The 13,152-nt window shown below is 37.6% G+C and overlaps 1 protein-coding gene across 1 annotated transcript; it reads left to right on the forward strand.

Moving 5' to 3' along the window:
* The first annotated feature begins 4,859 nt into the window (after positions 1–4,859).
* Positions 4,860–7,972, forward strand: LOC124295706. Its single transcript, XM_046746257.1, has 3 exons — positions 4,860–5,585; positions 5,697–6,051; positions 7,962–7,972. The coding sequence occupies exons 1-3, from the start codon at positions 4,860–4,862 to the stop codon at positions 7,970–7,972; spliced, it is 1,092 nt and encodes a 363-aa protein (XP_046602213.1).
* The last annotated feature ends 5,180 nt before the right edge of the window (positions 7,973–13,152 follow it).

Below are 13,152 nucleotides of genomic sequence, written 5' to 3' on the forward strand. Positions count from 1 at the left end.
ATACAATTAGCTTAGCAAAGAGAAATCAACTTAAAGATAATTAGTCGTTCATTTTTGGAGTATTGGCCTCAGACGTGCTTTCGTTATTTTTAGCGATATCTGCACCTAGGGGAATGCGATAATTAAACAAAGTGACGGGGTACAAAATACCACGTCACAATATATATACATATATATGTATATATATTAATATATATTCATATTATACATCAATATAATAAAATATAAATGAAGGTGATTGAGGTAAATAATTTGATAAAATAAAAAATGATTGTGAATGGAAAAAATTATAAAAAAATGAAATAAAATAAAAAATAAGCGAATAATCAAAAATATTTAGGATTTTTCTGATAATTATACATAATTTTAAAAAATTGAAATATTGTGGGAAAAATTTTTTTTCATTAATTTCCCTTTTTTTGAAAGTAAATTGAAAATCATAATATACATATATATATTCATATATATATGTGTAAATATATATATATATATGTGTATATATATATATATATATATATATATATATATATATATATATATAGATATATATGTATATATATATTTATATATATTTATATTATACATCAATATAATAAAATATAAATGGAGGTAATTGAGGTAAATAATGTAATGAAATAAAAAATGATTGTGAATGAAAAAAATTATGACAAAATGAAATAAAATAAAAAATAAGCAAGTAATCAAAAATATTCAGGATTTTTCTAATGATTATACATAATTTTGAAGAATTGAAATAATGTGAGAAAAATTTTTTTTTCTTTCATTTCCCATTTTTTGAAAGTAAATTGAAAATTAAAATATACATATATATATCCATATACATATATATATATCTACATATATATATATATATGTATACATATGTATATCTATATATATATATATATATATATATATATATATATATATGTATATGTATATATATATTTATATATATTTATATTATACAATAATATAATAGAATATAAATAAAGGTAATTGAGGTAAATAATGTAATAAAATGAAAAATAAGCGAATCAATGAAAATATTTGGGATTTTCCTGATAATTATACATGATTTTAAAAAATTGAAATATTGTGGAAAAAATTTTTTTCTTTCGATTTCCGATTTTTCAAAAGTAAATTGAAAATCATTATATACATATGTATATATATATATATATATATATACATATGTATATGTGTATATATATATATATATATATATATATATATATATATATATATATATATATATATATATATATATATATATATATATATCTATATATATATATATATATATATATATACATATATATATATATATGTATATATATATTTATATATATTTATATTATACCTTAACATAATAGAATCTAAATAAAGTTGATTGAGGTAAATAATGTAATAAAAGAAAAAATGATTGTTAATGGAAAAAATTATAAAAAAATAAAATAAAATAAAAAATAAGCGAATAATTAAAAATATTTAGGATTTTTCTGATACTTATACATAATTTTAAAAAATTGTGATAATGTTGAAAAAATTTTTTTTTCGAATTTTCACTTTTTTTAAAAGTGAATTGCAAGTTATAATATACATATGTATATATATACACACACACGTATATATATATATACATATTGATGTATATCTATATGAATATATTTTTATTTATATATATTTATATTGTACATTTATATAATAGAATATAAAAAAAGGTAATTTGGGTAAAAAATGGGATAAAATAAAAAATGAATTTAAAAGAAAAAAATGATTGAAGAATGAAATAAAATAAAAAACAAGCGGATAATTAAAAATATTAAGAATTTTCCTAATAATTATACATATTCTCAAAAAATCAAAATAATGTGAAAAAATTTTTTTTTTTTTCAATTTTTCTTTTTTTAAAAGTAAATTGCAAATTATAATATACATATATACATATACACACACACGTATACATATATATACATATATATATACACATATGTATATATACCGGGACAATCTCTTGAAACTATACATATAATGCGCATGCGCGAGTTTTATCGGCTGCTCGGGCAGGCTGGCCACTCCGAGTTTCAGCTGTCAAACTCTGTTTCTGGCGGCGGCGTAGTTCATACGAATTTTTGAGGTTAGAATCTCAAACGGTCGAGGTAGTGACTCGGAAAGTTGATGCTAATGCTCTTTGAAAATTGGCTTTATTCGACTAAAATGAGAAATCTATTTAAATGTTGGGTGCTTGGAAGAAACGCAGCAGGTAGGTGCGAACACTTTATTTAATCATTTTTATTAATTCGTACATTAGAAATAACAATGGAACTTTTATCTATCAACAGGTGATACGGCCAAAATAATTACATCTCTGATATTCACTGTTATCTGCCCATTCAATTTGTCAGACGTACAAAGATCATCGCCACTTTCAAGCAACTAAGCAACTCTCTCACTCTTTTGTGATTTCAGGCGGTAATATTGAATTGTATCACTTTCGAAAATGAGACATTAAACCGAGCGTTCAAGAAATTTTAATATCTCACTATCTGTAACGGAACTGTGAATCTTTTTTTTCTTGAAAATAGTTCAACAAAATTTACGAATAGTTGATAGCCAATGTATTTTTTCCGATTAACAAATCATTGCTACTACTATTTAAAATTTCCGAATGATTATCAGAATTCATGTCGCAAATTTTCAATGATGTTCGATTAAATAAATGAAGAGGACCTAATACTCAAATTGAAAATTCAAGTAATACTAGATTTATTAAAATGATTTCTGTATTTCATGTTAGTGCGGTTCGAAACAAAGAAAATCTAATCGAAAGCGTCGAACTGAGGAACGTAAATCACATCCTGTGACACAAGTTGAAAATCAAGTTTCTCAAAATGCGCCTCAATGTCACAATTAGCTTCAAGGACAATCATGTTTTAGAGTAATGTCAGAACATTATTACGAGGATCTTGACTTATCGGATTCAAGATTGTGTCCCTTGTTCCATCAAAATAAATGAATATCTAATTTTTAACCAAGTTTATGAAGATTTTTTTCCAAATAATGTTATCCGATACAATATCTTGTTCTTAGTCCTCCGAACATCACCTTCTAACAAGGATATTTGGAAAGAGTCCCTTTGTTGCAGAAACCATTATAAAATTCTTGGTTTTCAATTCGTGCTACTGAATAACTCTGTGTTTCAGGTTCCATTTTCAATCTCAAAATGGGATTTTTTTTGCTCCAGATAATGCTAACATGAAATTCAGAAATAATTGCGGTACATGGAGATTCACAAGCTTTCAGTCTTAGCGTAGGACCCTATAAAGAGTGTAAAATTGAATTTGGTTTCAAGTTATCGTGCAACTAGCTAGCCAGATGACACCGTCAACTAAGATTAAATTTAAAGACATTTTCAACTGAACTTATTCAACAGTTCTAGATTTAGATTGATTCAGTTTGCCTAGCAAAATTCAACCCTACAATCTAATTGAGGACTTGAAAAACTATTTATCTGAATTCAATGCCGAAGAGAGCAAAAGTAAGCTTCAAAATAAGATACCAAATCAAATGGTATAAAGTTTGAAAAACAATGCTGGTCAATAATAATGCTTAAATTACAATGGTGCACAGAATGATTCCTCGGTAGAATGAATTGGCAGCAACGGTTAAGTAATAAACTTATCGCTATTGGCTCGATCAAAGTAAAATGATGGGATATTCAGCCATTATGATCTGTAGTATGTCCCGCTTTTCAATTTTGCCTCAACTGATGTTAAGAAGGTGGCGATGGTCTGATAAAATTCACTCCGGCAGCTGATGTCTGACGAAACAACTAGGTTCAATGGTTCTAATGATTGCACCGCTCGAGAAACCAGGATCCTTGCCACCTAAACGTTTTGACCATCAGGTAAGGCATAATTTTCCTCGTGTTAATTAAAGTTTAAACTTCGAGCCTGCTGAAAAAAAAACGAATTTAATCATTGAATCCATGTTAAAATATTGTCATTGTCAAAGATCACGTAATTGGAAATTTACTTACATGCTTCGATGCCTGACAAATTTAGTCCCGCTTTGACAATGAATTATTTCGTACCTGAAAATATTAGAAGCTATTATTATCAAACAGGATCTTTTGGTATTTTTGAATACAACTAATTTCCAATAAAATTCACAAAACATAAAACGTTAATAAGACGCATTGCCACCAGACATCACCTGGCTTAATGCTCGAAAATTACAATCACAAATTACTGATCGTTAGATATCGTTTGACGTATTGCTTTTGTGAATACCATTTATTGAATTTGTATTGTGGAGTTTTTTCATAGTCCATATTTTTTCGAAATCAACAAAATTCTTCGATTCGCAAATTCACAATATGATCGCGAATATCACGGTATAATCGCGAGGTTACTGAAATTCGTTCACCTGAACCGCTGAATACGAGGTGAATAAACATCGCCGATCACATCGCGAAACTATTTCCTTGTTTTCCTACGTAATGATGAAGAGGGACATCGATTTCTAGAATTGAAACTCAGAGACAGATCACCACGTGGTATTTAACCAGATAGTTCGTATCCTAATTCTGTGCATACCGGCGACACTGGGAGGGCGCGAAAACCACGATTCTGGTGATACCAGAATTTGATTGGATGAGGGCAACGATCGCGACTGGTATCAGCCAATACAATCATCTTTCTCCAGAGTTTCGTAACTTTCCCACCCGCGAATATAAACAACCCCGCCCGCGTAAATTGACCACTTTGCAAAAAGATCGCGCAACTTCAACCACGTGTCTGGCAACTACCTCGATCTTTTTGTGAATTTTTTCATCGTGTTCATTAGATAAAAAAATGCCTAATTACAAGTTTTCTGTGCAGGAAAAGGTGGAATTAGTGAAATTTCATTACCAGGGCCTGTCTTACCGGGAAAATCAGGCCCATTTCGCCGTCACACACCCGGATCGACCAACACCTTCGTTAGCGACCATCAGGAATCTGGTTCTAAAATTCGAACAATCCGGTAGTGTCGACGAGAGAACCAGGAAAATCTCTCAACCAAACCGTCAGCTGAGCTGGGATACTAAGCTGGACATCTGCTTGACCGTCGAAGAGGATCCATTCAAGCCTATCAGCCGCATCGCCCAGGACTTGGAAATATCTAACGCGTCGGTCAGAAGAGTATTGTGTGAAGCTAAGTACAGATCGTACAAGTTTCAAGTCCATCAAGAACTCTTGGCTGGTGATAACGATAGTCGTCTTCGCTTCAGCCAAGAGTTGATGGAACGTCTGAACGCAGACGAGGGCTTGTTGAGTCGCATTTGCTTCTCAGATGAAAGTACGGTGATACTTGTCGGGAAACCGAACAGGCAGAACACCAGAGCCTGGTGTCGAAACAACCCTCGTCTGTTCATTCAGGCGGGCACGCAGTACCCGTTGAAGCTCAACGTCTGGCTTGGCGCGATTGGCAATCGGCTGATTGGGCCATTTTTTATTGATGGAAACCTCAACGGCGAGAAGTATCTCTGGTTGCTGAGAGAGAGGATTGTACCGGCTCTTAGGCTGATTGAAGAAGAAATCGTGAGTGTATTTTATCACGTAGAGCTGGCGTTATTATTAGCAGAGTGCGTATGATCTTCAAACGAATAATTTTACGCTTACTACAAGTAACGTATCATTTTCTGTGTTTAGGGCGAACCTGTTTGGTTTCAGCAGGATGGAGCCCCACCGCACTTCACACGTGCGGTGCGTGATTACCTCGACCAACAATTCCCTGGACGCTGGATTGGCAGGGGGAGCCCGGAGGTCGAGTGGCCAGCCCGTTCACCTGATCTCGCTCCCTTGGACTACGGCTTGTGGGGCCATTTGAAAAATGTTCTGTATGCCCAAGGTAGGATTGAAGACCTTGCCGCACTGCAAGCTAGGATCTTGGACATCCTGCAGAACCTGTCACCGGATATTATATCCAATACGACAAATGCCTTCTACGACCGGCTCGGTTACTGCGCTGCAGCTGCTGGAGGGCATTTCGAGCACTTTTTGAAAGGCAACCAATGGCCAGACGAGGGGTGATCAGAAGAGTGGAGATTGGTCTCCCAGTGTTTTCGGACGATTGTCTTGTAAGTTATTGTTTTGTTTCCTAATTTTTCATTAATAGCATGATTTACACTGTAATATTAACTGTTGTTCTTTTTCTCTTTTTATTTTTGGATATCTGGTGAACCCTCTTTGTTAACGGAATATTGACTGCTGTACAATGGAGCTGCAAAAACTTTGTCAACTAATCAATGATGTCGGCGAGGGTTTTTGTGAGTATTGCGTCGGGTACGTTTTCTGTTAATTGCTACTCTTTGTCCTCCTAAGCTTCGTGTTTAAGATGAATAATTTCTTTATTCCTTGTTACTCATTTCTTTTATTTATTTCATGTTCATCGGCACTAATTACTGACTTCTGGAGCACTGCACCGTAACGAATCTACTCTGGAAATACCTTCTACTGGGTCTCAACCATTCATTTATTTTTAATTTTATGTAAATAAAGAATCTGTTCACAATAAACATTGTTTTTACTTACCTACCTCTGTTTGTCCAGACTCCCACATGTTAATGACATTTCACGTTGAATTTCAGATTTCTTCTTTCAATAAATAACACCCAATTTCTGTATCATTTGATATTTGCTTTTCCGTTAAATTTTTTATTGCGTCGGTTGAATATCTTCCGAAATCAACCACGGTATTGCTGAACGATACTATTCTTCTTAGACAATTCACGCTACGTAAAAATAAACAGCAGCATAACCTCAATCCACGGCTTTACGCGCGAGAGAATTACAGCTTTTGTTTCATTTTGTGTACGTTGGCGGCTTGCTCAGCAGAAGAAAACATCACCGCGGCGCGATTTCACCGACCAATGAGATTAAATTATTTGGCGCATGCGCGTTATATGTATAGTTTCAAGAGATTGTCCCGGTATATATATATACATATACATACGTTTATCTACATATATTCATATTATACATCCATATAATAGAATATGAATGAAGATAATTAAGGTGAATCATGTAGTGAAATAAAAAATGATTATAAATGAAAAAAATTATAAAAAAATTAAATAAAATAAATAGTAAGCGAATAATTAAAAATATTTAGGTTTTTTCTAATAATTATACATATATTCAAAAAATCAAAATAATGTGAAAAAAAATTTTTTATTTCAAATTTCCCTTTTTTTAAAAGTAAATTGCAAATTATAATATACATATATGCATATACACAAACACGTATACATATACTTACACATATATATATATGTCAGAAACACACAAATAACGTGTGTGAACAAGACGCAATAAATATCTCACTGACGGCCGCAGTGACACAGCGTACAGAATTTATTAAATGATTCGATACAAAGATTAAAAGATGCAGGATAATCGTTATAAGGAGATCTCTCGAAGGTGGTGCTAGCGGAGTGTATCGCGCAGAGCTTTTTTCAAAGTATGATCTTTTCGACTCGATGACTCGAGCGAGAGTGCCCGGAATGCATTCCCCAAAAGCCTGAGACCTCTTCGGCCTTCTTTATTCTTTATGACCTAGGCCTCTACGCGATACATCCCACTCGTGGTACCTGCACCACGCACCCGCAATAAGCTGAGTATTTCTTAAACATCCTGACGACATCTGGTCACTCGATGTTCGACTTATGACCCTCCATAAACGTCATAAAAAGGTCGAGTGCGTCGTCCGGACTTCGTCCTCGACTGCGATGCGACACGGCCATACTGACTAGCACGCGTCTCGAGTGCCCAGTATTCAACCATTTAGTTCACTTCTGAAACACAAAAACAAGCATCGAACGATCGAGCATTAGTTTACGTTCGGCTTTTCTGACTCTACAAGTTCGTCCCTGTCCTTTATGCTTTTGCTGTATTTTTCTTTTAAATACTCTACAGTCACACTGTAGGTCCTATTACCAAGACACAAATGGCTCTGCAGGCATGCCCCACGCATCCGTGCAATTTCTATCCATTGTCCACTTACAATAGCTCTGTAGGCATGTCTTCCACATCCATACATGTTCTCACTATCGTTTTCACCTACAATAGCTCTGCAGGCATGCTCCAAGCATCCGTACACGTTCTAACTATTGCCTTCATCCACAATAGCTCTGCAGGCATGCCGTACGCATCCGTACATGTTCTAACCATTGTTTCCATCCACAATAGCTCTGCAGGCATGCCGTACGCATCCGTACATTTTCTAACCATTGTTTCCATCCACAATAGCTCTGCAGGCATGCCGTACGCATCCGTACATGTTCTAACCATTGTTTCCATCCACAATAGCTCTGCAGGCATGCCGTACGCATCCGTACATGTTCTAACCATTGTCCACTTACAATAGCTCTGCAGGCATGCCGTACGCATCCGTACATGTTCTAACCATTGTTTCCATCCACAATAGCTCTGCAGGCATGCCGTACGCATCCGTACATGTTCTAACCATTGTTTCCATCCACAATAGCTCTGCAGGCATGCCGTACGCATCCGTACATGTTCTAACCATTGTTTCCATCCACAATAGCTCTGCAGGCATGCCGTACGCATCCGTACATGTTCTAACCATTGTTTCCATCCACAATAGCTCTGCAGGCATGCCGTACGCATCCGTACACGTTCTAACTATTGTTTCCATCCACAATAGCTCTGCAGGCATGCCTTACGCATCCGTACATGTTCTAACTATTGTGACTCGTCGAATCATTCACAAGTTACATTTAGGCTTTGGGTTCGAGGATTCTGGGTGATCAAGTCCAGCGAGCATCGAAAGCCAAAGTCGCACTCTCGAATTGAAACAACGATAACCCACAGAGCGCCCTGCTCTTTTTCGGATTTCTACACATAAATCCGACTCAACCAGAACCACATGTTCTCTCCGAATTCTCAGCAACACGATTCTGTGGTCGTCTTCTTTATTTTCTGCGACACAGCTGTCCTGACTTGTCTTATCCCCTGGAGCTGCGATCAGTTTATCATGAGATACCTTAATGCTACTGCGACCTCTCAATCCAGAGCCTACTTTCTTGACAAGATACCTATCGTTCGGAAGCACCGCAACGACTTCCACGGGACCGCGATATTTCGCGTCCAACTTCGTCTTTATCCTGTCATTGTTTCTCACCATTACAAAATCTCCAATTTTGAATGACTTAACCGGTTTGTTCTTTCTATCGAACCTCTCTTTCTCCTTCGTGGCTACCGCTGTCATGCTACTTGCAGCCTCTGCCCTAAGTTCATTGAAATTATCGTTATCGGCTTCCACGCTATCGTGCTTCACGCGTTCAATCTCAATTGCATTTATTTTTGTACCAAATAAAATCTCAGCGGGACTCTTCCCTATTGTTTTGTGAACAGTCGAATTTATCGCAAGTTGCACTCTGCCTAACTCATTTTGCCATCTCTTTCCCTGAGCCTTGCTTACCGATAGCATATTCCTCATGGTCGACATGACCCTCTCAACCTGACCGTTAGCTCTCGGCGTCCCTGAAGCTATTAGGTGTAACACGATATTCTTTTCCTCACAAAATTTCTTAAATCGCGCATTTGTAAACCCTGAACCTTGGTCACAAATGATTCGTTTCGGTACCCCAAAAGTAAACGAGTGTTTCTCAACCTGATTAATTGCTGTTTCCGCGTCCAAGCGGTTTATCCAATTTAGTGTCACGAATTTCGTAAATCCGTCTATAATTACGAAAACGTACTCTTTCTTCTCAGAAGGACCTGATAATTTGCCTGATATGTCTATGTGAATCGTACGCCACGGAGTCTCGTCTTTTTCTATCGGATGTAGCTGTGCTTGAGATGGTCTCGATACTGATTTGCAAGTTTGACACAGAATACAATTAGCTACAAATTTCTTTACTTGCTTTGACATATAAGGAAACCAATAAAGCTCGTACAGTTTGTCTAAAGTCTTTTCCCAGCCTAGATGGCAAATATTCGCGTGTACGTGATGTATGAGCGACCATACCATCAATCTGGGTACTATGGGCAATGTGAATTGCCTACCCTTCCTCTCTATTGTTCGCGTCAAGATTTTATCCTTTATCGTATAAGTTTTCGCAGCCTCTGATCCGTCAAGTACTTCGCGGTATAAGGTTTTTATTTCGTTGTCTTTTTGTTGAGCTACAATTAACCAGTCGTCAGCTAGTTCTATTATTTTATTCGCGTCGACTTTATTGACTTTCATTACGGTTCCCTCCGAAACAGGGTTTCTTGACAAGAAATCAGCGTGCTTCATTCTCTCTCCCGCGCGATATTCAATGTCAAAGTCGAAGGATTGTAAAAATGCCCACCAACGGTAAACTCGTGGCGTTAAATCTTTTTTAAGGCTAGCAGCCTTCAGTGAGTTACAGTCCGTTACAACTAGAAATTTGCGTCCAACTAGGTACTGTCTAAAGTGCTTTATTGCATTTACAACTGCAAGGGTCTCGAGTTCATACGAATGATAACGGGTTTCAGCGTCTATGGTACGTTTGCTATAATAAGCGACCGGATGTTTTTCTTTGTCAACGCGTTGGAGTAATACAGCGCCATACCCGAGGGCACTAGCGTCAGTATGCAGTTCGATCGTAAGATTAGGGTCGAATATTCGCAGCAACGGTTCTGATGTTAAATGTTCAATGAGCTTGTTTCTAGCGTCGGTGTGTTCGTCTGTCCACGTTATCGTCTTGGTGCTACCTGCAGTCAGTTTATAGAGAGGAGCTGCTACCTGCGAGAACCTTGGTATGAACCTACGAAAATAAGATGCTAATCCTAGCAATTGCCTTACCTGGGTCTGCGTTCGGGGGATGGGCGATTGCACCAGTGCTTCGATTTTTCGAAGGTTGGGCCTCAGCTCTCCGTTCGATACAGTGTATCCCAGGTATTCAATTTGCGTTTTCAAGAATTTACATTTATTTAAATTAAACGAGAACCCACTCTCAGCCAGTTTTGTCGTTACAATTTTCAGTCTATCAAAAGCTTCTTGTTCGGTTTTGCCAGGTATAAGGACATCATCTAAATAAACAATCGCATACGAGTATCTCAATTCTCCTAGTGCGTTGTTAATTGCTCTTTGATACACGGATGGTGCGTTCATCAGCCCAAATGGCATTGTCAAGTATTCGTAATGTCCGTCAGGTGTAATAAATGCAAGCTTCTCTATCGAGTTCTCCTCTACGGGTATCTGATGGAAGCCCGCTACCATATCTAACGACGAGAAATAATGCGCTCCACACAGACGATCTAATTGGTCCTGCATCAGCGGTAATAGATAACGGTCTGCTACCGTATTTGAGTTTAATTCCCGAAAATCCACGCATAGCCTATCCGATCCATCCTTTTTCTTTACTAAGATGATTGGACTAGAAAACGGGCTTTTACTTTCTCGAACAATTCCTGCCCTAAGCATTTTGTCAACCAAACCTCTCACAGTTTGCCGTTCTACATCGCCTAGCTTGTAAGGGCGTCTCTGCACGAGTTTGTTTTCGTCTTTCAATCGAATCTCAAGACTACCGGAAGTGACTCGAATCTTGGGGGACTCAACACTCATATTTTCCTCATACATTCTCAAAAATTCAACGAGTGCTTTTCTCATATTAATTGAATCACAATCGACAGCATCGATACTAATTTCCAAGTTACACGAGCCGATAAATTTGTCTACTTTTGCAAATTTTACCACTGTTCCGTCCAACGTGACTGAGACACCGTCTGCTAACAATTCTTTACCCAGAATTATATCCTCGGACAAAGTTTCGTCCGCTACCACATACAAATCAATCTCAACATTTATGCCATTTAAATCGGCCAAAACAGAGATTTGCTCGCAGCAATCTACATATCCATTTCCAAGGCCTCTTAACCGCGTTGAGACGCACCGTCTCCTACCGGGCAGCCTTTCCACCAAACTCTCTCTTACCAACGAGCAGTCTGAACCAGAATCGAAAATAAATGTCAACACCCTACCGTCAGCCAGCTTCAAAGTACTTTTGGTAGAGGTCAAATTGCAAAGCCTCACGATTTTCTCTTCCTTCTTTGGACAGTTCGTGGAGATGTGACCCTCTTCCTTGCAGTTGTAACAGGTCAACGCCTTCTTGAAATACGCGCCCTTGCCGTCCCGTGACTTGCTGCTGTGTGACTTCGAGGATGATCTGCAATCGGCCTGACGATGACCCTTCCTTCCGCAACTGTAGCACTCGATATCCGAACGGTGCGACTTCCCATCTCGCGGCGTCGGAGTCCTAGTGTGTGGACCAGGGGCTCCGAAGGATGCACGCGGTCGATGGTGATCGGTCGTTCTTCCATCGAGGTACGACATTGCTTCTTGTAGGTTGCGAGGTGATTCGCGTACGAAAATATTTCGCACAAATCGGTTCTGGAACGAGTACGACAATCCAGTCAGTTGGGTAGCGGTCTCGTCCACCGATTTCCGTTCCTTGAGCCACGCTTTGATCTTCCTCCCCCTCTTCATGAAATTTTCGAGCGTGAACTCGGCGTCGTCGGTCCAAATCGAATGGAGTTCTGAAGCGGCGTTTTTGTTCTTTGCATACGCGCTCATAAATTCAGCACGAATTTCAGTCCAGCGTTTTCCAGAAGGGTCCATACCGGTGAACCACTGAGCTGCTTCGTCCTTGAACGCTTTAGCCAGATGCTGGACGACTTCCCAATCGTCCGGTTTGTAACGTCGAATCCATTCATCAACCATCTTTGCCCAGCCAGTGGCGTCCGTCGTTTTTGGATCGAATTTAACGAGGTCCATCGGTGCCCGTTCTCGTCGAGTAAGCAAAGCAATCAGTCGTAGATTCTCTTCCTCCAGCCTTGACCTACGTTCTCTCCGTTTATTTTTTGTGCGCGCAGAATCATCAGATTCAAGTTCCGATTCGGATGTAGACGGAGATCGTTTTCTTTTTCGTTTTCGAGATCGTACACTGTCTGTCTCAATAACATTTTTTTCACTGTCCCTTGCTACCACACCGGCATTGATTTCATCAGATTCAACCACATCACTGGCACTGTTTTCGCCGTCTTTTGTCATAGTCGTATTTCAGAGTTTTCACAATTTTCACGTGAACTTTATCGTCGAATCTCTGAGTTGAAAGTT

Source organism: Neodiprion lecontei, unplaced genomic scaffold, assembly GCF_021901455.1.
Source record: "Neodiprion lecontei isolate iyNeoLeco1 unplaced genomic scaffold, iyNeoLeco1.1 ptg000065l, whole genome shotgun sequence".
Classification (NCBI taxonomy): Eukaryota; Metazoa; Arthropoda; class Insecta; order Hymenoptera; family Diprionidae; genus Neodiprion; species Neodiprion lecontei.

Coding starts and splice junctions, on each gene's coding strand:
- LOC124295706 (XM_046746257.1), top strand. CDS start 4,860: ATGCCTAATTACAAGTTTTCTGTGCAGGAAAAGGTGGAATTAGTGAAA. Junction 5,586..5,696: donor GGCTGATTGAAGAAGAAATC/GTGAGTGTATTT, acceptor TTCTGTGTTTAG/GGCGAACCTGTTTGGTTTCA.